The 22,168-nt window shown below is 31.5% G+C and overlaps 1 protein-coding gene across 4 annotated transcripts in view; it reads left to right on the top strand.

Annotated features, from left to right (window-relative positions):
- The window catches only part of KCNT2 (potassium sodium-activated channel subfamily T member 2), a 271,111-nt gene that overhangs the window by 14,767 nt on the left and 234,176 nt on the right, over positions 1-22,168 (top strand). For all 4 annotated transcript variants that reach the window (XR_002771293.1, XR_002771292.1, XM_012813477.1 and 1 more), the window contains exons 5-7: positions 6,838-6,912; positions 8,102-8,185; positions 11,314-11,408. Coding sequence is in view for 2 of the 4 variants with exons in the window: in XM_012813477.1 (XP_012668931.1) it covers positions 6,838-6,912; positions 8,102-8,185; positions 11,314-11,408 (254 nt within the window). In the remaining 2 variants the exon portion in view is untranslated. The remainder of the gene's footprint in view (positions 1-6,837; positions 6,913-8,101; positions 8,186-11,313; positions 11,409-22,168) is intronic.

Genomic DNA, 22,168 nt, shown 5'->3' with positions numbered 1-22,168 from the left:
TGTATAGCAGCATATAATGAGAAGTTGATAGATGATTAACATGACAGTTCTATAATTGAAATTTGTTTTCTGGAATATTAGTTCAGAACTTCTGTGAAGTACAGGTCAAACACATCACAGTGTAGGTCACATGTTCAGTTAAGATATGTTGCAGTATGAAGGGAAGACCAACAGTGAGATTTGGCTGGCTGAAAGGAATTGCCTGACTTGAGGAAAGATTAATTCTGAAAGTAGAAGCTAAAGGAAATACCACATTGGTTGAGAGGTGAGAAGACGAAATTCACACCATTATAAAATTTTGAGTTTTAATGGAAATATGGAAGTAAAACTAAAAATACAGTTATGTCAAGAAAAAGGCAGATTGAGTCCAGACATATGAAATAATGGAACTGATTTTGCAGATGAAAAGAATTTGAGATGCTGGCAGACAGACACAAATGGCATGTAGGCAATGAGAATAAGGATCTGGAACTTTCAAGAGAGAGATTTATTAAGATTTGGCAGTCATTTTTACAGAGATGATGAAGGAGCTCTGAGAGTCTACCACGTATGAGGTAATCATCAAGATAGAAGCTAAGGTTCATGTTGGTGGGGATCTTATATTGTGGGTTTTGGAGGAAGGACAGAATGACCAGAGAAGACGGAGTAATAGACAAAGAGGTTAGAAAGTCACTGGAATGGTCATTGTGTCATAATCATCACTCATTCTTGTTAATAGTATCTCGATCAACAAATTTACTCAATAAATATTTACTTATATTTGTTTTTTGAGACAGAGTCTCACTTTGTCACCCTCAATAGAGTGTTGTGGCATCATAGCTCACAGAAACCTCAAACTCTAGGGCATGAGTAATCTTCTCATTTCAGCCTTCCAAGTAGCTGAGAATACAGGTGCCCACCACAATGACTTCCTATTTTTAGAGATGGGGTCTTGCTCTTGCTCAGGCAGGTCTTGAACTCCTGAGCTCAAGTGATCCATCTGCCTCCGCCTCCCAGAGTGCTAGAATAATAGATATGAGGCCCTGCACCCAGCCTAAGGTTAGGTTTTGAGGAACATAGGGTATCAATTTCTTTCTGACTTTTTAAAACATAGAGTTTTGAAGGTGACATTCTTTAGACTACTTTTTAATTCTAAAAAGATTAGATTAGGGCAAAAGATTTTAAAAACTTGCCTTTTTCACACTGTTTTCCTCTGTAATTGTCATTAATATCTAAAGAAAATAATTCCAATTTCTAACAAGGTGATATTGATAAACAGGGAAAGGTAGAAAGAAAAGAATGAGGACTTTTAAAAAATATAGATTGATTAAATATTTATGGGAAGAAATAGGATGTTAGGAAGAAAACAGGAAGGAAGAAAAGTTCCCTAGAAGGCATGTGATTTATAACAAATGTAAGAAGCCATTGAGATTAGAAATCAGAAGATCATTTGCTTTTCACCTATAAGAGACCAGTTATAATGGGGTACAATTGAGAATAAACATTTTTAAATGGAGGGTATTGGTTGACTGGGGCAGGCCAAATAGAAGTAGTAGAATTAAGCAGGAATGACTCCCTAATACTTGAAAATATCTATTTTGTTTAAAGAGAAGTTAGAATGGAAGAGAGAAATATGAGGCATAAAGCAAAGTTTATAATGAGAATTACCTGGAATAGCAAACTTAGGTTTATTGTTTAGCTTTGCAAAGTCTTATGAGAATAGAGAAGAGAGATGGAAAGTGATATGGGAAGGGATAGAAGTATTTTAAAGTTAGTGAGGGTGAGAGAGCTTACATATAGTGGTCACACATTTCTAAATTACCTGGAAAGTAGGTATTAGCAGTATCCTATATAGTGATTAGCAGTATAAACTATGATGTTGAGGGAAGGTTTTTTAATAGTTTATTAGTATATCCTGTTATCAAAATAAGTGTTTATAAATACACTTTGCCCTGATTGACAAATCTGGAATTTGAGTATCTAGAAAACAAAACAAAATAATAATCAGATAAATTAATATCTCAGATTTTTCTTCATATTTCTTTATGAAAGTATATGATAAATGTTAAATATAACATGTAAATAGTAATATATAGGGTTTTGAGTAGATTATATCTCCTTCACTAGTCTCAGAATATGAAGAAATATGACACAGACCAATATTAATCTGCTTTTGTAGATATATTTTTCCAACTTCTAGCTAAAAATTAATATCCAGTGATCTTTAGTGTTTTGCTAATAAAACTCTAATTTAAAAAGTCATTTTAAAAGCATACACAGATTCAAGATAATTTTCAATTGCAATCATATAATGATGAAATTTATAATTAATTTCTACCATTTGTGAAACGAGTGTGGAACTTTGTAAGACCCAGCATGCAGAGAAAGATGATAATATTTTTATTGTGACTCTTATAAGCATTTATCACTTAGATGGAGGAGAGATAAATAGTAGTTAAAACAGGGTGATATAAAAGAAACAAAGGATAAAAAGCAGTTATGTGACAGCTGTTAATTACCTTCTGTTTCCTCTCCTAACTTTAGCCAAATTATAAACTCTTTTGATCCATTCAGTGGAATATCATAATTTTTTGTAATGAATAAAATTAAGCAATTGGTAACTATTTATGATCTATAAATAAGGCATGTTTGAATAACAGAATCTGAAATTACTCCCATCAACATTTTTAAGAAAAATAATAGGCATGAAGAGTGTTGTACTCCATCAACAATGTATCCATTGCTAATATTATTCTTTGATATAATATCAAAGATAGTTCTGAATTATCAGTATTAATAGTAAATTAAAATATACTTTTTCATATGTTTACATATGTAAATTTAGAGAGACAATGTATACATTTATATATATGTATTCAGTTTTATACAGTATTTTGCAAGCACTTTATAAATCTTGAAATTAAACATTCTTAAATAAATGTAATGTAAGCCTTAACAATTAAGATAGTTTACATGCTTGTGGACACTGTAATTTTCAAACTCAAGACAGAGGAGTTAAATTGAAATTAACAAACTCTTAAAGTACCTCTTCAGGTTAGCAGATAATAAATTAAAATCCATAGAACCAATTTATTTTGTCTTCTATCATAATGAAACACAGGTCTGTTCTTCAATTTGTCATTCCATTCATGTTTATAGCTGATTGGCAAAACAACCACGGTAATTGCCCAACACTAAAGTTCTTATTTTTCTGTTACCATAAGTACCCTCTAATTCTTTATTAACTGCTTTTAAATAGAACTCTATTTATACACACACATTTATTAAATCAAAAGGAAACAAAAACAAGCCCCAGAATAATTTTCAAGCCTTTGCAAACAAAAATTTATCATACTTAAACACCTTTTAATAAATTTGCAGTTCTATTTCCTATAATCACTATATAAAAAGCAACAACTTTGAAAATTAAATATCATGCTGGCTTATTTCTGGAAATGAACAAAGGATTTAGTCTAAGACTCCTGGATATGCTTAGATGTTGACAATTATGCTTATCATGCCCTGAAAATGGTAAATCTAAATATTGTTGAATTTATTTTTCAAAATACAAAGTATTCTCACAGGGTTACACTGTTTTAAGTTAATTCAAAGAAGACAAGTTATCAGCTCTTTGCATTAACTACTTTAAATACAGATATTCTTAATATTTAAAAATATTTATAAAAAGTACTTTGGTTCAAACTGGGCTGACAACAATGAAACTACTATAACCCATATGAATTTTAACATGATTTATAGGGCTACTTGGATAATAGCTCCAAGTTTCAACCTTTACTAAGGAGGCTACATTTTAGAAATTCATATGTTTTCCTGCATTTTGCTTGATTAAGGAAGGCTATACCCATGCCAAATTTAGAATGGTTGGATTAAATTTTATTTATGGTTTATTGAATTCTGTCAGTAAGAGGAACAGAGAGTATTACACACTTAGAAAAGATAAATCTACTACTTAAAACTATTTAAGAAGGATTTTTTTGAAGGAAACTAATGCTTTTTATCTCCTTCATGAAAATAAGATTAAATAAAGTAAGCAATATAACTTTGCATTGTGCTTGCCTTTTGGATTTTATTTCAGAGTTCTCTGTGTACTGACATTCTGTGGATGTGTGCTGTCTTTTTAAATCATAACTACTTTTGGCTGGTGGATTTTTATAATGGGTGCTTATTGGGAATTCTGAATGGCCATGGAAACTTACAGATCCTTTTTATGTTTATTTTTCATTACCTAGTTTTAGAAGAGACAATTTATGACTTTATTTCTTAGTTTAGAAGACAATTTGAGATCTTACTAAACCTAATGAATATAACTGAAAAGGTGTACCTTTTTTCGGTTTGAAAGTCATTGTCCTCCTGTCAGATTTTAGATCATAAAAATTAATTCTCAGTGGGAAGTTTGTTTATTTGCCATAAAATAACACACACACGTGCACGCACTCACATGTGAGTCAGCAATAGTATGGTCGACATGACGTAGTCACAGTTTTTATTTAGGAGCTTCAGACTGTCAAGCACTGTGCTGGGAGCAGAACACACAATCCTAAACTACATGGAGTCTAAAATCTAGTATAGTATACGAAATATATAAATACAAACTGAAAAATGCAACATGAAACTGGTGGAGAATCAGAAGCCTAATAGGAGGGTCATAACCTTGCCTAGAGGATGTCTGAAGAGAGGGCAAAGACTCAAAAACTCAAAAAATTCTGGGTTTGAGAGCTGAAGAACATGTATGAGTTAACATGGCAAGGTGATATTGGAAAGAAAAGTGAAGATTTTCTGAGCCTCTTGAAGAGTTTTATGTAAAAGTATGTACTAAGGCATATTCTAAGGTTTGAACCATCTGTGGAAAGAATGACCTTTAAAGTAAGGGCTGAGAATGAGATAAGGCCTTGTAAGGTTGTAGTGGGATTTTTGTTATTGCTGTAAAAGTGTCTGAATAGTTGAAGAGTTTCAAAGGGAGTGGAATGGGGTGAGTGAGGGTCCAGGGAATTGGCAGTAGTGCAGCGCAGTGAGTGAGTTGAAAGGAACAAGAAATAAGGTGCCATAAGCCAGCTGCCAAAACTTTATTCTAGAATAGTCTCTTGATTCACAAGGCAAATTTCAGTTTAGTATTTAAGGATTTATGATCAACATATGAAAAAATTTAAAATTCTCATCTAAGAAGGGTTCAGCCTGTCCTCAGCTGCAGGCCTGAATGAGCAAGGAATCATCACAGGGATCATCTCCTGTAGTCACTTCCTCTCTTTTTGATGCCTGCTGATTTTGGCTCCTCCAGGGCTGAGAAAGGGCAGGAGGTAAAGTGTAGTGAGCATCTGGATTAAGTTGCCTAACTGGTGTGGTTACTGTCTCATGTGGTGTTCTCTTCTGGGAAAGTACAAGTGCTGGCTCTTTCTGCCAAGTAGTGCTTTTGTGGTCCTGCTGAGGAGTTTGGCTGAGGCCACTGGAGGATCAGTACCTCAGGTTAGCCATGAGGGTTGTGATGCTGGCATCTTAGGTCCAATATCTGCTAGGTTCCATTTCACATGTGGGCACTCAGTCTTACTGATTGGAGACAATTTAAAAATGACCATAGGTTCCATTAATTGGGGTCTCTGTCCGGTTCCCCTGAAACAGGACACCTCTGTCTTAAAATTGGAGGTATTGTGGCTTACTCTTCTTCCAGTCCTTTTTTTCGTTGCTTTTTTCATTTTTAAATGTTTCAGGCACTGTCCAAATGCAGTCTCCATGTCTGAGTCAACCTAAGTGGTTCCCTTGAGCCCTTTTCATCTAGCTTAAAGTGATGAGAAAAGCACCACAGCACCTGTAACATCTCTACATAGAGGCCTTCTCACTGCTTCTCTTTCTTTCACCTTTCCTTTCTGTACCACTTTTTTTATGTAACCTGCAGGAGGGTGAAAACCAATACTGACACTATCTATTACTTACTGTATTAGCACATCAGTAGTAGCTGATCTAGAACCTTGCTTTGGAAGGTAGAGGTATATTACACCAACATAATGTTTTAAGTCTTTGAAGTCACAAGGAAAATTAAGAAAGACTCCGAATTTTATAACCAATGTTATAGAATAATTGGAAATTACAGGGATGCCAGATACCAAATTCTTTTCTAATACATAGATCTCTTCATAGAAGAATAAACTGCTTTAGGAAGTTCTGAGTTCATTATTATTATAATTATTATTATCTGTGCAGTTGCATAGGGGTACAAAATAATAAGGTCCTCATGATGGGTTTAATGCTCTGATGTCATCTTAAAATGTTAAAAATCAGTTAATAAGAAGTCTCACGTTTTCGTTTTTGCAGTAGGTCTTGCACATTTTCAGTATGTATTCAGTATTGATTATTATGTTTGCACTATGTGGATGGGAGAGTAGATTCTGGATTGAAAAAGCCCTTCCTTCCTATAAGTTCTATTAAAGTAAAAACAATACTATGCCAATGATTGTTTTAAAAAGTGTGTGTTTCACAAACTATTTTATATGCTTTACAATTACTGAATATAATTACAGTGAAAAAATTTAAATGATACCTTGGGTCCTGTTAATGTTTTATTGGTATCAGCAATCATTCTTCTATGACATATTATAGGGTTAAAATATGTGCAATATTCATGGATTACTATGAACATTTGTTATACTTCTTAAAGTTACTAGAAAATGGAGAGAGTTCAATTACACTGAGAAAAACATGTCTAAGTTTATTGTTAATCTTTACATAATATTCAGTATTCTGTTAATGTAAACATCCTTATCGTAAGAGAAATTCTGTGTGCTGCCTTTCCCCCTCTTTAACAGGATTTAATATAATTGACTTTTTTTTTTCATTCTTTCTTGGAAGGGAAACATCTGGGAACAGATTTTACGAATACCCTTCATCTTGGAAATAATTAATGCAGTTCCCTTCATTATCTCAGTAAGTCCTAAAAGGAGCTTTAAAAAGATGTTATTATATTTAAGTAAAATCTTTAAAGCTAAATACTATTAATATAGTGCACAAGATAAATGAATTTAGACTTTTATTGGAATCATGGTACTAAAAAAATAGTAAAATTAGTTGGATAAATGGATTGCATAATTAAATGAAAATCGATAAGATTTAATACAACAGCAGATTGAAATATATTAAAAATATATGGTCTGGAGGTGTCCTGTGAACAAATACCAGTATTGTCTAAAAGAACAGAATTCATTTCTCGTTTATATTGAGGGATTTTTTTTTTAAATTTCAGAAGCCACTTAGAACCAAGTTTTTGTAAAAGTTTCTTATTCTGAGAACACATTTATTTATAGTTTAGCTATGGGATTTAGTAATTCCAATTCTTTCCTTAGTAAGGAAGTCGCCAAGAGCCAGACAACCAGCAATTTGCTTTTTTTTGCAAAGTACTGTGTAGTACCAATTCCAAGATGATCAAATTCAACTGCAGTGCCATAAATATGTAATTCAGCACTTTCCCATTTGCAAAACTATGTTTTAATCTCCATTTGATAGAATTATAATAAAGTCTGTTGGGATTATACTTTGAAACACTTTATTTGAATTTTATTTGGAAAAAAATTTGAAAATAGGTAGATATTATCTGAACCTGTTGTGCACTTTGGCAATTAATTTGAGCTATTTATCCAGAAGAGCACCTGGAACTAGATTATACGATAGGCTAACTTATTATAATTCAAACTAAACATAGTTCCCCAATGTTACTTAGAAAAGTTGAATCCAAAGAGGGTAAGTGGTAATGTAATAAAAAGACAAACATTTCACTTTTCGTTCCTACTTAACACCTCAAGTTGCAGGAAAGAGAGAGCCCCTATCTATTATAAACCATCACACTAAAAGATTTAGTCATAGATTTAGCATAAGTATCTGACATCTTGTGGGAGTTTATTATTTTCTCTGTACTTCTTCAGTAATTTCTCTAAGAGACACTTAGACAATCAATGAAAGATCATATTTGATCCTTGCATTTCATTTATAATTAAAGAATTTGTCATGTTTTAAATTATTACATTGTCTTTAGTAACTTTTCTATTTTACATTTCTCATTAATCTGCTGGATATGATTTCTGGCTTTAAGATAAAAGTTTAGTTTCTTTTTGTTTTTCAGATATTTTGGCCTTCCTTAAGGAATCTATTTGTCCCAGTCTTTCTAAACTGTTGGCTTGCCAAACATGCCTTGGAAAATATGATCGTAAGTATAAAGTGAAGTGCAAATACAAAAATATTTTTAAACCATTTCTCACTTATTTTCAATGTTTAGATTAAACAGAGGGATGATTTTGGGTCTAGTCTTATACTTTCATGCTTTGTTTTCCTGTATAAAATATACATTTACAGTGTTGGAATTTATTAAGTTATAATTATGTTTCCAAGTGTTTCATTTTTGATCTTCTTACACATTTGTTTAGTGTCATGGTAAATAGCTTCCGTTAAATGTTGGTGAAAATGAATCTTCTCGGTAAAATATTGTTAAATAATTAAAGTAATACATGATTTAAATCATGAATTTAAATTCATGATTGTAATACATGATTTAAATCATGAATTTAAATTCATGATTTAAATTCATGATTTAAATGTTGGTGAAAATGAATCTTCTCGGTAAAATATTGTTAAATAATTAAAGTAATACATGATTTAAATTCATAAATTTAAATGACTGGTATTCTGTATCCTAATCAGAATGAAAATCTTAAAATGCTCATATTACCAAGTTACCACCTTTGTAAGGACCTGTGACTAGTAAGCAAAAATGATTCAATGTCACTAAACCAAAACCTAACAGTTACTTGGACTGGTCCAACTATTAGGCTTCTCAATACAAATACCCTTTTCTTACAAGGCAATCTGTTGACATACAATGGGACCCCTGGCTTTAAGGATTCAGCTGCGAGATTTTGGCAAGCTCCTCTTAACTGCAGGCAGTATCATAATCCACGAAAACCTGTGGGGTTTTGTCAGGCCCTGTGTGAGAGCTGGAATCCCTTCATTTAAAGTCCTCTTTTTAAATTTGGTTGAGTTGGGAGAGAGATTTTAGGAGGGAGAAAGGCAAGTGGGAGGTAGGAGCTGCAGAATGCAGAGTGTGCCACAGTTTCATTTGTCCCAAGGCTGACTCTGCTTGGAAGGGATGGTCTATAACTATGATCACTATGTGTTTATGATGGTGTTCAAGATTTGGAATAAGCAAGCTGTAACACATTTTCTGTTGATGCCTTACATTCTGAAATGTTAATATGGATCCACTATATGCTAAACATTATGTCTGGCAAATGATTAAGCTTCTCTGTTAATACTGTCATCTGCAAAATAAATGGAAGTGCATACATAGTAAGCCTGCTGTGATGATCAAATGAAATTATATATACGTTCATATTTACACATACATACATCTGTGTAAAGTTTGCGTGTAGTGGTTTATCTGGCATACGCATAGTAAGGGCTAAAAATTAATACTACTGCACTACAAATATACTTCTTTGGCAGCAAACTTATTTTTATATAAATGAATTCTAAACAGACATTATGACAAAAGTTTTAGGCAAAAGGAATGTTTGGATGACATTGAGTATTTACACTGATAAGAATGTTTCTAAACATTTATGTCACATAAATGGAGTCCTATGAAAGTTCATGGCCAAAGGTGTTATAACATGGTTGGCAGCATAATTGAACTATCTTGATAGCTCCCCCAAAAGGCTGTTTGACTAAGTGTAGACTGCCTAAATTGCTAATAAAAATACATCAGGAATAAATAAAGTTCTTTGTTAATTACTATGTTATTAGTTGTTGGAAAAAAATTACTATGATAGGAACCATTAGAGAATCACTATGAACAAAAGAATTGTATTGCAGTATTAATTTAGGATTCATTTTCCATTTCATTTCTATGTCTCTTCTCACTGGATGCTAAATTTTTATGTGTTTTTCTACTCATTACCACCTCTCCTATAGAAACTGAGGAAGGAGAGGTAAAATTTAAATCATTCAACTTATTTGTTTTTATAACAGTTCTGGTTAAATGAGTGGGAAAAGAAGATAAGAGAATGAATGGCTCATTGAGATAAGTTACTGGTGAAGTTGATCAAATGCTATACTGATTTTAAGACTATTGGATGGCAATTATAAAAAATTTGAAGTCTACAGAGAACTATAAAGTAAAACTTATAAAAATTCATAAATCTGTCACACATAGGCTATTACTATGTAATATTTTACATTTATACATAATTATTTATATCCTAATATTTTTATGCAAAAACACTAACATTTATCACACATGAAATTACCTCATGTGTTCAAATTCATAATTAGAATTTTTATCATATACTACATAGTAATATATAGTGAACAAGTTTCTGTGTTATTAAATATCCTTCTTCAAATAATTTTTAATAGATACATAAAAATTTATATAGAGACATATCAGTTTATTTGGCCATTTTGTATACATATTTTAGATACTTTAACAGTAATGAATATTCACTATTTCATATAATAAATATAATTTTGTAATAAAGATGAACATACATAAATATTAATGCCCATTTCTGATGTTTTTCATGAGGTTAAATTTTAGAAATTATGTTATTATTGAGTAAATACATATCAAATGGATTATTGGATGTGTAAGATAGAAAAGATTTGAGTCTTAACCTATTACTACCAAATTGCCTTTCAGAAATTTATAACAAATTATATGAGCAGTATCTTATATGAGTGCTTATTTTTAGTATGTTAAAAGACTCTGAATATTATTTTATATTGTCTGACAGTTAGAAAATTAAAAAGTATAGTATATCTTGAATTGATTTTTAAAAATATTAATGGAATTAAAACTTTAAAAAATTGTTCATTGGCTGTTTAATTTTTTTTTGTTTTATGATAAATTGCCTTACCTAATTTATGTTAATTTTCCTGATGATGAGCTTTGATTGTGGTTTCACCTAGCTATTATTTCCCCTTAATTGAACATATTATTCTCAATCTTTATAATTAGAATTTTCTGTGAGAAATCATGCTAACCCATAGGGTTTTAAAGACGTAAGATCAACATTTATTTAGGTTATCTGTAAGGCAAGTGAACTGAAATTTAGTGTTTTGGTGGGCTTCCCATAGTATTATCTTTGTAATATAAATGCTGTACTAAGTTATATTTAGATCTAGACAAAAATGAAAATATACTACTATTTCCAATTAATGTTTATACAATGGATATGTACAGGATAGTTGAAGTGAATTATACAGTAATAATTGTATCAAACTAAGGCACATTTAGTATTTATCAAAATTTACATTATGTTTTTTTCTGTATTATTTTAGAATGATCTACACAGAGCCATTCAGCGTACACAGTCTGCAATGTTTAATCAAGTTTTGATTTTAATATCTACATTGCTATGCCTTATCTTCACCTGGTAAGATTGTACATATCAGCATTTTTATTGTGATAAAATAAATTCATTTAATTATAATTTCTAAAGAAAACCATATCCTAAACCATTTTCATTGATAGTCGGCTAACACAAATGAATAAATAAATAAATACATGTTCACCATAAAATGTAACAGATTACCAACAAAAATAAAAGTAAACCCTCCCTATAATCTCATGTTGTTTATAAAATGGGAAAGCACATGTATCATTTGGTATTGATAATTACTGCAACTCTGACATTTTCTCAAATACTGCAAACAGTCAGATCACAAAAACTTGTACTGCATTCCGTAGTTGTCAAACATGAATTTTTCCTTGGAATCACTGACACGAGGTGCCCTCAGCTTTGTATGTTCTTCAAAGTAGACACACTGTTGAGAAAAATGTCATTTCCCTTCCCAGTCTTTGCTGTGCCTCTCTACGTGATTCTTAGTGTGTGATCAGGCAGAAAGCACGGGCAGCTCTCCTGACAGAGTAAGGCCAGACATGGCACTTTGATTCATTATAAAAGTTATTTCCTCTTTTTGCAAAGTTACATTTTTATAATTATAGAAAAATAGTGCACCACACATATGGATTCATGTAGGTCCTTAATGAGAGGAAAAATGTGAAAATCAGAAAATGAGATAGAATAAAATGTCTATTTTGCAGGAGTCTTAGATATTATGTGTAATTGTGCAGTGACCTGAATTTGACCCTACTGAGAAAGAGAAAAAGCTAATTAAGGAGTACCAAAACAAAAGAAAAACAGAAAAAAGAATTCGCATGTACACTAATAGGACTCAGCTAGGTATAAACAGACCTATACGTGCATGTATATAAATATAGATATATACGCAGCACTTGGTAGTACATAATTCATAATTTTATTAAGTGAATGTTAAATGTATTTTATTGCATACTTTCACATTTAAAAAATACACAGATTTTAAGATATTTAATGCCTTTAAAAATAAAATATTCCTGTCAAATTGACACAGAAATCATATCTTTCAGATTCTTTACCTTTCACAAATCATCTTCTTGGTTCACCTAGCAGCTAATGCTTGAATATGAAATATTAATGGTAATGACTTTCCTTCTAAAGTCACTAAAAATTCTTAATTTCAATATAATGATATTATTTGGGTAATTTAGCAGTTTTCTCATCACAAGGAAAAGTAAAGTTAAAAATTTTATGCATGTATGGTATTTATATGCTCATTTTTAAATGGCTGGAAAATTACAAAAACTAAAATTAAATGATTTCTAAATATGGTATGGGAGACTGTTAAAGTAAATTTAGTAAGGAGGTAATAAGGACAAATCATCTTTACATGATGGTAATTTGTGATACTTTTGTTCAGGAGGCAATCCTCATCACCATAAATCTTCATCTCCAGAGGGCTCTCTATGCACTCCTCGGTTTTCTTCATACACTTGTATTTTTTTTTTTGTGGAGTTTTATTTTCCAAGGCAAGAATTAGACAACTTTCTTAAGTAAGAAATGCGACAATGCTAGAAGGGGTTTTCATCATTTATAATGCAATTTCTCTTATTAAAATCATCTCTACTTCATCTTTTTGTTTTATTTAGTATTATAGTTGTTTTCATTGTGTGTGTTTTAAACTAAATGTACATTAATATGTCCTGGAAATATAATATATATAATATCTAGAATGGAAAACTTGATATTTGATTTTTTTGTGTGTTCTCTATACTGCAAGCAGAATGTCTTGATAAGTCATGATTGGTTATTAATATTAAGATAGATTAGATCTTATTTGAGATTACCATCAAAACTGTAATTACCTACCAAAAATGTATTAATGGTATTATTTTAGTCATAAAATATTTAAGACTATTTAATAAGGAGTTACACTACACACAATGTAAAATACAAACATACACAAAAATATAGTAAGTTAAACAAATAGAAATGTTTAGGTAGTCTGTCCAGGACACACTCACCAGCTTTATACTATCAGGGACTAAATCTCCTTGTCTCTTGTTTTTTGTATAATTTCTGTCTTGTGGTTCAAGATGGTCACTCTGTTCTTGCCATTGCATTTTCACACTTGCCTATAGGAGGGAACATAAGAAACAATTTAGAATTTGCATGTTTAAATTATGCTGGAGTATGGTTATAATATGCACACATGGCTGAAAGGAATTGGAAAAAATGTAACCTAGGTGGGCAACAATATACCCCGATGAATAATGTACTATCACAGAAAAAAGAAAAACTGGATACTGTGGAACAGTGAGACATCACTTGTTTACGACTAGGGCTGTACTAGTTTGGTGCCCTTGGACAACTTTTTGACACTTCACTGAAGAGGAGAATATTAATTATGAGGATTCAATTAGATATGTTTATAAAGTGTCCAGCCAAGGGCATGGCATATTGTGTGAACACTCCAAAAATTTTAGTTTTTTTCTGACTACAAATTTTCTCTTTATATAAGATGATTAAATTATCATGTAAGTCCATAAACTAATATTGAAGCAATGTGACCTATGTAATACTAGAAAACTGAACCACCATGCCTAAAGTATGTATTGAATAGGAAATATGGGAAAACATCTCTTTCCACTATATTATATTCAGGTTTTCTTCTCTTCCTACACATTTTGAATACTTGTTTATGCTAATTAACTCCACCAGTTAAAGTTAGGGGTATCTCTCTATAGGTACATTTCTGATAATACTTTTAATTTTATGAATACAACATCACAACAAACCCATGGTTCCAGTCTCACTTTGTTTAGAGAACTTGTAAAATTTATCTTAGAGTAAGATAACAGGGAAAAATCAGGGTCATGGTAAGTACGTGAATGATTTTTAGGCTTCAGACAGAGGAGTGATTATTCTATAAAAATAAGAATAAACTACTTTTGGATTATTTAGGAGTATTTCTCCTATGACCATAATTTTTTACCTATTTTCTGAATATTGAGCAATGGTATACCATATCACAAAGTACTATTTTTCTCCTATGTGTCCTATAAGAGAAATTTATCTCAGACTTTTTTTTGCATTTTTCTTATATCACAGAGCAAGACTGTCAGTGTTTTTCCAATAAGAAATTTGAATATGCATATTATAATTTAATCCAGTGAAATTCAGGAACTAATGTGTGGTTAAAATGGCTGAGTTGTTCACAAAGCTCACAATATTAAAATTACCTGTGTTAGAAATCTGTTCTATAGTTTTAAAATGTATCTTTTCCTCATCATTATTAACATCACAAAGACTATCATTAAGCATCTGTCTACAAGGGACACATGCTCAAAACCAAACTGAAATAAAAATTAAGCTGCTTCTCCACTCTGTGTAGGGAATGTGCTCAGAATTGTTTTTCTTGTCATTGCGATGGAATTGGACTAATATGTCCACATGTTGGCTGTGTATCCCTCTTGATCAATAATGCACACTTCCAAGACAGCTGGGAATTGTGATTCATTCTGTGTCTCTGAAACAAAGCAGAGTAAACTGGTACATCCGGGAATTAAGCGTATGACTTTATCTTAATTATTAACATATTCTAACCAATAATAAGTACCATAATTTATAATGCATTTGGTGTTTCTAATTTTACATTGACATTTATTTTACAGCTACTTTGTTTCAAATTTTGATTTTGTTTGAATTGGTTTTTTTTTATATTTTCATGTTATTTCTTTGAGTTATAATACAAAGAACTATATTTTGTTAATTGATATTTTTTACTTAAATTCAATGTGAAAAATTCAACTCAGATTATTTCAGGAGGAAATAAATTATATATTGGTTAAAAGTATCTAGTTAAATATTACTAACATAATTTGAGAGTATTTAGATTTTCTATATGCATTGATTAATACTTATTTGAATGCCAGATACTTAAGTTCTTACACTATATATACTGGTTTAACTCTTAAACAGCCACTTGGAAAGTGAATAGTATGAAAATAAGGGCTGTGGGTTGGAAAAATTATAATTATCTCAAGATGGTCTATGTATGTTAATTGTCACCATCACAATATTTGATTCATAGTTTTGGTTTTTCAAATTTGTTTTGCTTATATCTTAAGTAAATGACAGAAAGTGCATTTGTCTGTAAATGTAGCAATTGATTACTACTTAAGGTTTATATTGTATAAGGACAAATAGAAAATTATTTGACCTAACTTTTGCATATGTGGACAGAAAGATTTTAGGCAGTTAAGTAAGGTAAATTCAAGATTGAATAAAGGAGAATATGACTAGTATGCATAAATAATAATATCATTAATATTAATCTCTAAGAAACATGGTTTTGAGCCAAAGTTGTATATTAAATTGGGCACCATATTTGAATTGTGACGACAATGTATCATTATTTTCAAACATGCAGATACCTAGAATAATAACTAATATTTCAAATTGTTATGTCTAGTACTTTTCTGAGCACTTTACACGTTAACCAATTTTATTTTCAACAACCTGTAAGGTAAATGCTATAATTATTTTTATTTTATAGGTGAAGAAATTAAATTACAAATCTGATATCCATTTTCCATCTGACGTAACGGTTCCCAGAACATTGTTCACAAGTTTCCAAGAAAAATTGAGTCAAAACTTATAATTCTATCAAACCAATCCATCATTGAATGAGGGTAATATGTATTTTGTTTCAAATGTGTAAGAAATTAGAAAGTTTGCTACCCAAATATCATTAAAGATGTAATCCAAAAATTAAAAAAAAAAAAGAATAGAAAAAAAATATAAGCTATGAGAAGCAGTCAGATATGCAATAGCAACATATTTGATCTGTCCCTGGAAAAACCCATTTTCACACTGCACTTTATTTGGAGAGGTGCAGTTGAAAGACTTACCCAAATAGAGACCATTAGATGTCATTGGTTGTGGGTTGGTATGGTATGACAACTTTGATTTTCTCTCACTCCTTCACCCTTGCTTATAACTAGAGACCTTTCTTCTGGTAGGAGTATAAACCAGAGAAAATTAACAACAACAAAAATGGTGCCTCTTCTCATCTTCTAGGTGAAAATTTTTATTTTTGCAATAATGGCAAAGCCAGTTTTTCTATTGTTGAAAGAAATTCCTCACTCTCCTAGGCATTGTCTTTCTCTCTGTGTAAAAAGGTTAGTGAGTTATTCCATAAACCACAAATTGGGAGTCAGTATACAATGCAATTTGAAAAGTGATGAAAACTGAGTATCTTTTGCCTTGTGGCTTAATGCACAATCATGAATTTTCTTCATTTTAAAATAATGAAAAATCAGCTGATTTATTTGAATAGATCAGGATTCAGATTAGATGAGAGTAAAAGTAAAATTTCAAGAAACAAATAAAAAATAGAAGTAAATAAAAAATAGAAGTAGAAGAAAATTAAAAATCCTAAGTAATGAAGATTTAAACAGGATGGCACATTTATGATAATGTTCCTAGCATTTAACCAATAGTTTCAGTAACTTTGTTATTCTGTGTTGTGTTTAAGTTCTGAAATTAAGAGATAGGAAGGGAAAATTCTTAAGGCATAAATTCAGAAGTTATATGGAGACAAAAAGAACTGTCAAAATTGTATTTATCATTTTATAAGTAATATGTATTATCATAAAATGATGCATGAGATTTATAAAAAAATTCAAAGGTTTTTTTTTTTAACTAAAAAGCTGCAGATGTTTTACTAGTTATATCTTTCTCCCAGAAGCACTAATCTTGAAACACATTCATAGAATTACCTCAAAAACAAAAATAACCCTCCAGAAAATGTAAAGTCCCAACATCTCCAATTATCCTGTGTTCCATGGGAATATTAGATGTTAGGCAGATACTCTACAGGAAATGAAAATGATTATTTGGGATAATTTGATTGGTATTCACTCAATAAATTCCAAAGTGCAAGCTGTGGGCTGATTTGAATGCTAATGTCTGAATTATAGGCATGAAATCAAAGCGTTAGATGCTTTCAGCACAGAATGCCATTGCTAATTAAGTTTTTCTAGCAGTGGGATTCATGGGGAGTACATGGATATTTAAGGTTATTTATTCCTGCCATGTGACTTTTTTTCCCTCTCAAAACATTTTTATTTTATAAATTAACATTTAGCAGGTGGTGGAAAAGTTTATAGTCTCAATATTTCCTTTCATTAGAATTAACCCATGCCAAAGCTTGAAAAGCTTATATTACTAAATGTATAGTTAGCAATTTAAAAGAAGCAAATTTAAAAAAAAAAAAAAACAACAGAGTTAAGTGATTTATTATTTTGTTATTAATTACAGAACCTATTTAAGTAAGCAAATCAGTTGTGAGTTTTCAGCTATTTCAAGGGGATAACATGAGCGTTTGCATTTTAAATCCTAATTAAATGTTCGGATTTTGTTGCAGAATTATGTAACACTGAAATTATTTTGTATGGACTTGTGTCAAAGATAACACTTAAGAATGTTTTGTAAAGAAGCAAATCTTGCAGCCACTCTTAAACCCAGCATTCTTCATGAGATTATCTTGAAATGTTTTTAATAATAAAATGCATTTTTCTAAAAAAAAACAAAAACCTTAACTCTTAATTTTTAATAAAAGTGTATCTAATTCATTTAAGTTCCTTTAATATTTGAAGTAAAGTTTACCCAGTACAGTTTTCAGTGTTCAGCGTATTTTCTACTTTTTAGTACTGCCTTCTTATGAAGCAGTCACCCTCTTAGGACTGAGAGTATTACACCTATGCATTTATTTTGTATTATAATAATAACAAAAAATGTATATGACATTGCAGTGGCTTAATCTGACTCAGTGCAGATTGAGGCTGAGATGAGAGATAAGGTAGGGAGTCTCACACTTTTTAGCTTCATGCATCACTTACACTGGAAACTTTGCTTTGAAAAACTCCATAAACCTTTCAAGTGCCCAGGGCTTCATCTCTATTTAAGAATTCTGGCTCTTATCTCTGTAGAAAGTTTAGGCATATCATCCTTGTGGATGGTGCACTTTAAGGCTGTAACTCACCTGGGTGCCTTCTCCCCTGTGCTCTTAGGCAGCAACTGAGTGCTGACTTCCTTAGGTCAGGGCAGGCTGTGCACTGAGTTATATTAACTGCTGGCTTATTCTTACAAGAATGGGTAGGAAACTTTGAGTAAAAGTAGCTTATCAATCAATTATAAAGTCTCAATTCTGGTTTATTCTGTGTTCAAGCTTTTGCATTTACCATGTGGATTTAATACTAGTTGTTTTTAATATAGTTATCTTATGTTGCTTATTATGAACTTTCTCAATTTCCATCTTAATGATGGCTGTTATGACTAGAGAGTTGCTTTCCTCATTAAGCTTTAAGGTGTGCTTGCAATTGATAAAAATCATAAACTATGGAAATATATAGTCCTGGGTTTCATATTATGTCTTTTCATTAATTAATTCAGCGCTATAACTTTATACTATTTAGCTATTCAAATTTAAGCTTAAGGTCCACACTATTTGGATAACATTACCACATAGGATTGGGTGAAAATCATTGAATTAATATATAAATAGTAAGTAAGTAGAAAACATGATTCATTGTATGAACCAATAAATTATTATTATTTGATTTTAATATAGTAATTGAAGAAATACAGCAAATAGAAAATAGTAGGGAAAAAGATATGCTGAGAATATTGCTTCATTTGGGGTGGGGGACATTATGCTTGAATGAAAATGTTATTTCATCACTGTTTTCTAAACTGGCTACTCTATATCCTTTTAAAAATCAGTTTTAATACCAGGCAGTTTGGAGAAAGTACATAATAGATGTGTGATGATAAACACTGAATAAAAGATAGGAGTAAAAATATCATTTTGTTGAGAGCATGGTTCGTTTTTGATTGGGGTATCAGTGGAGAAATAAATTGCCTCAACTGGAAAATTAAAAGAATTAGTTTCAGAAAACATGTATTAAGACAAGGAATGCATAACAGTTTGTGTATAAACACTCATACTTACACACTAATACATATTCTTTTCTTTAACTACATCAGGCCTACAATCTTGAGGGCTTTTAGATAATTTTTCTATAAGATATTTGTGGTACATAGTATATCTATGTAATTCAGTACATGTGTGTTAAACACTTGGTATATGTCTGATAATAATTATGCTTATGGAAATGAACATTTCAGTATATGACCTTAAGAATCTTACAGTGTTTTGGGAAAACCTTTTAGCAGAGTATTATACTATAAATATGAATGAAGTTATAATAGAACACAGAGAAGGTAAAATTTAATTTTCCCCAATAATTTCTTCTTCTTCTTCTTTTTTTTAATAATTTCTTCTAATAATTAGTGGGTTACCTGAGGAGCCTATGGTGGATAAAATAAAAATTCTTAAGACTTAGAAATTGGGGGTGGTGCCTATGGCTCAAAGGAGTAGAGTGCTGGCCCCATATGCCGGGGGTGGTGGGTTCAAACCCAGCCCAAGCCAAAAAAAAAAAAAAAAAAAAAGACTTAGGAATTGGTAAAGGCACTTTGCTGAAAATGGAAGAACATTTGAAGCTGGTCAAGAAAGATGTTTTGATGATCAAGGAAGAAGACATGAAGAAGTAAAATATGTGACAACAGTAGCACAAGTGGAACAAATAGAATTATATGGAAGAAAGGCTCTGGGGACATTTTTTGTGATTTAGGAAATAGGAGTGCCTTAAGACTTGAATAAAGGCAATTGAGAGAAGATGATCTAGGTGATTGCTTAAACTTGGAGATGCATGGAAGATAGACATTTGCTGTGTTGAATTGTGCTTGGCTTCCAAAGAGTCAAGGAACAACTAAAGAGTTTGGCTGAGGCTTCTCTACCTAAACATAGTGGGAAGTTTGAGTAGAGCAATGTCAGAGAGGTCTCCAACTCGACCAGGCCTCACAGACAGGGTACCTCTGGTCCTCAGAGCAAAGACCTCTCCACTTTCCTTAGGACAGCTATCACTTGCTCAATGAGCAGATAAAAGAAAATACCTCATTTAAGAGGGCAAGCAATTAAAGTATGGAAAACAAACAATCATCTAGCTAGATCTCTAATGAAATAGACTTGCTCAAGGAAATAGAGCAAGGGATTTAGGAGTTATATCTGGATTGATATATTGATATACCTAATCAGTATTATAAATGTTAGTAAAAGAAAGGACAAAAGATAAAGGAAATACAGTAATTAAGGAAATAGTAGGGAAAAAGTTTTGCTGTTTTGAAGAAAAATGTAGACTGGGGATTAAAACATGAGAAAAAAACATAATGCATCTCAGGAAATTTCTGCTAAAATCACTTGATGTCCAAGACAGAGAAACGTGTTCAAGCTTCTGTTAATAAAATAATAGATTATTTACTTACTTATATGTATCACTTATTAATAATAGATAGGTAGATGGACTTCTACAGATCCTAGTTTCTATAAACTTAGTTGGCAAAGGGACTTTGAAGGTATAATTGAGGTCACAGACAATTGAATTAAGGAAAATATCTTGGATTATCCAGGTGAGTTTAAGTCTAAATCTGCATGAGCCTTTACCAGAAGAAAAGTCTGGGGCTGGAGTCAGACAGGTTTACTGTGAGGAAAGATGAGTCAGAAGGAAAAGTCTCAGGGGCCTGAAGTGTGAAAAAGAACCTGACTGGCTATTTCCTTCTTTAAAGACCACAAACCAAGGAACTTATGAGGTGACTAAGGGCTGAAATTTATTCTTGGCCAAAAGCCAGAAAGGAAACAAGACCTTTGTCCAACAATCATAAAGAACTAAACTGCCCAAAATCTGTGTGAGCTTGAAAACACATTTTTCCTCTGAGGTCAAGTGTCAGTCAACTCCTTGATGTCTGCCTTGGGAAACTTGTAGCAGAGAGACCAGCTGAACCCAGTTGGACTTCTGACCTTGAATACTGTGAGAAAATGAATTTACATCATTTTATATGTTAAGTGTGTGTTAATTTTTTTACAACATAAATTTTTAAGGGAAAAATCAATGTATTTGCAATAACCATATTATCTGGTAAACTTGAAATTCCATGATGGTGGACATACATGGTTAGGCATTTGAGAGAAAAGGCCTGAAATCCAAGAATTCTGTACTTACCGCTCTAGGTGTAAGAATGCTATTTCAGGAAATATAAAGATTAAGAGTACATGTACCATGTGAGAAAATATTTAGGAAAGAATAATAAAATATGGACAGATGAGCAAATATTAGGTGATCTGTGAATTATGCAGTATATTTAATCAACACTATTGGGAAACTAATATATTCCTTGGGCAAGTGGATAAAGTTGGTGCTTTCAGATAGTGTATATTACATCTGGGTATGGGCAGAAATGGGTGATAAATCTTAAATAAACAAGTATGTGTGTTTTTCTGTTGAATACTGATAAGAGCTATAAAAACAAAGCAGAGTAAAGGTGTAGGGAAAGATAGGAAAGTATAATTTTAAATAGTTTGGTGATAGAAGGCTTTAAGGAATAACATTTAGGGATACACTTGAGTGATGTCATCATTGGACATGGTATGATCTCAGATATGCCTCTGGAGTTTGGGTGATCTTTTCTTCTAGAGCAAGAAAAGATCATTTAATGTGATAACATTAAAATGAACAATCTGAGAGGTCAGACTATGTCTGTCAGTATCCAGCCAGGAAAAAAAAATTCTCTCTATGTTTATCATAAGAAAGAATTGTTTGCAAAACTATTGGCAGTTCTTGAGGAACAAAAATGAGAATGTGAGATTATTTGATTCCTTAAATTTAAGACAAGAAACAATAAAAACTCTAGAA

Source organism: Otolemur garnettii, unplaced genomic scaffold, assembly GCF_000181295.1.
Source record: "Otolemur garnettii isolate 467f Iridium unplaced genomic scaffold, OtoGar3 scaffold00265, whole genome shotgun sequence".
NCBI lineage: Eukaryota > Metazoa > Chordata > Mammalia > Primates > Galagidae > Otolemur > Otolemur garnettii.
This window is presented reverse-complemented; position numbering and strand designations above follow the sequence as displayed.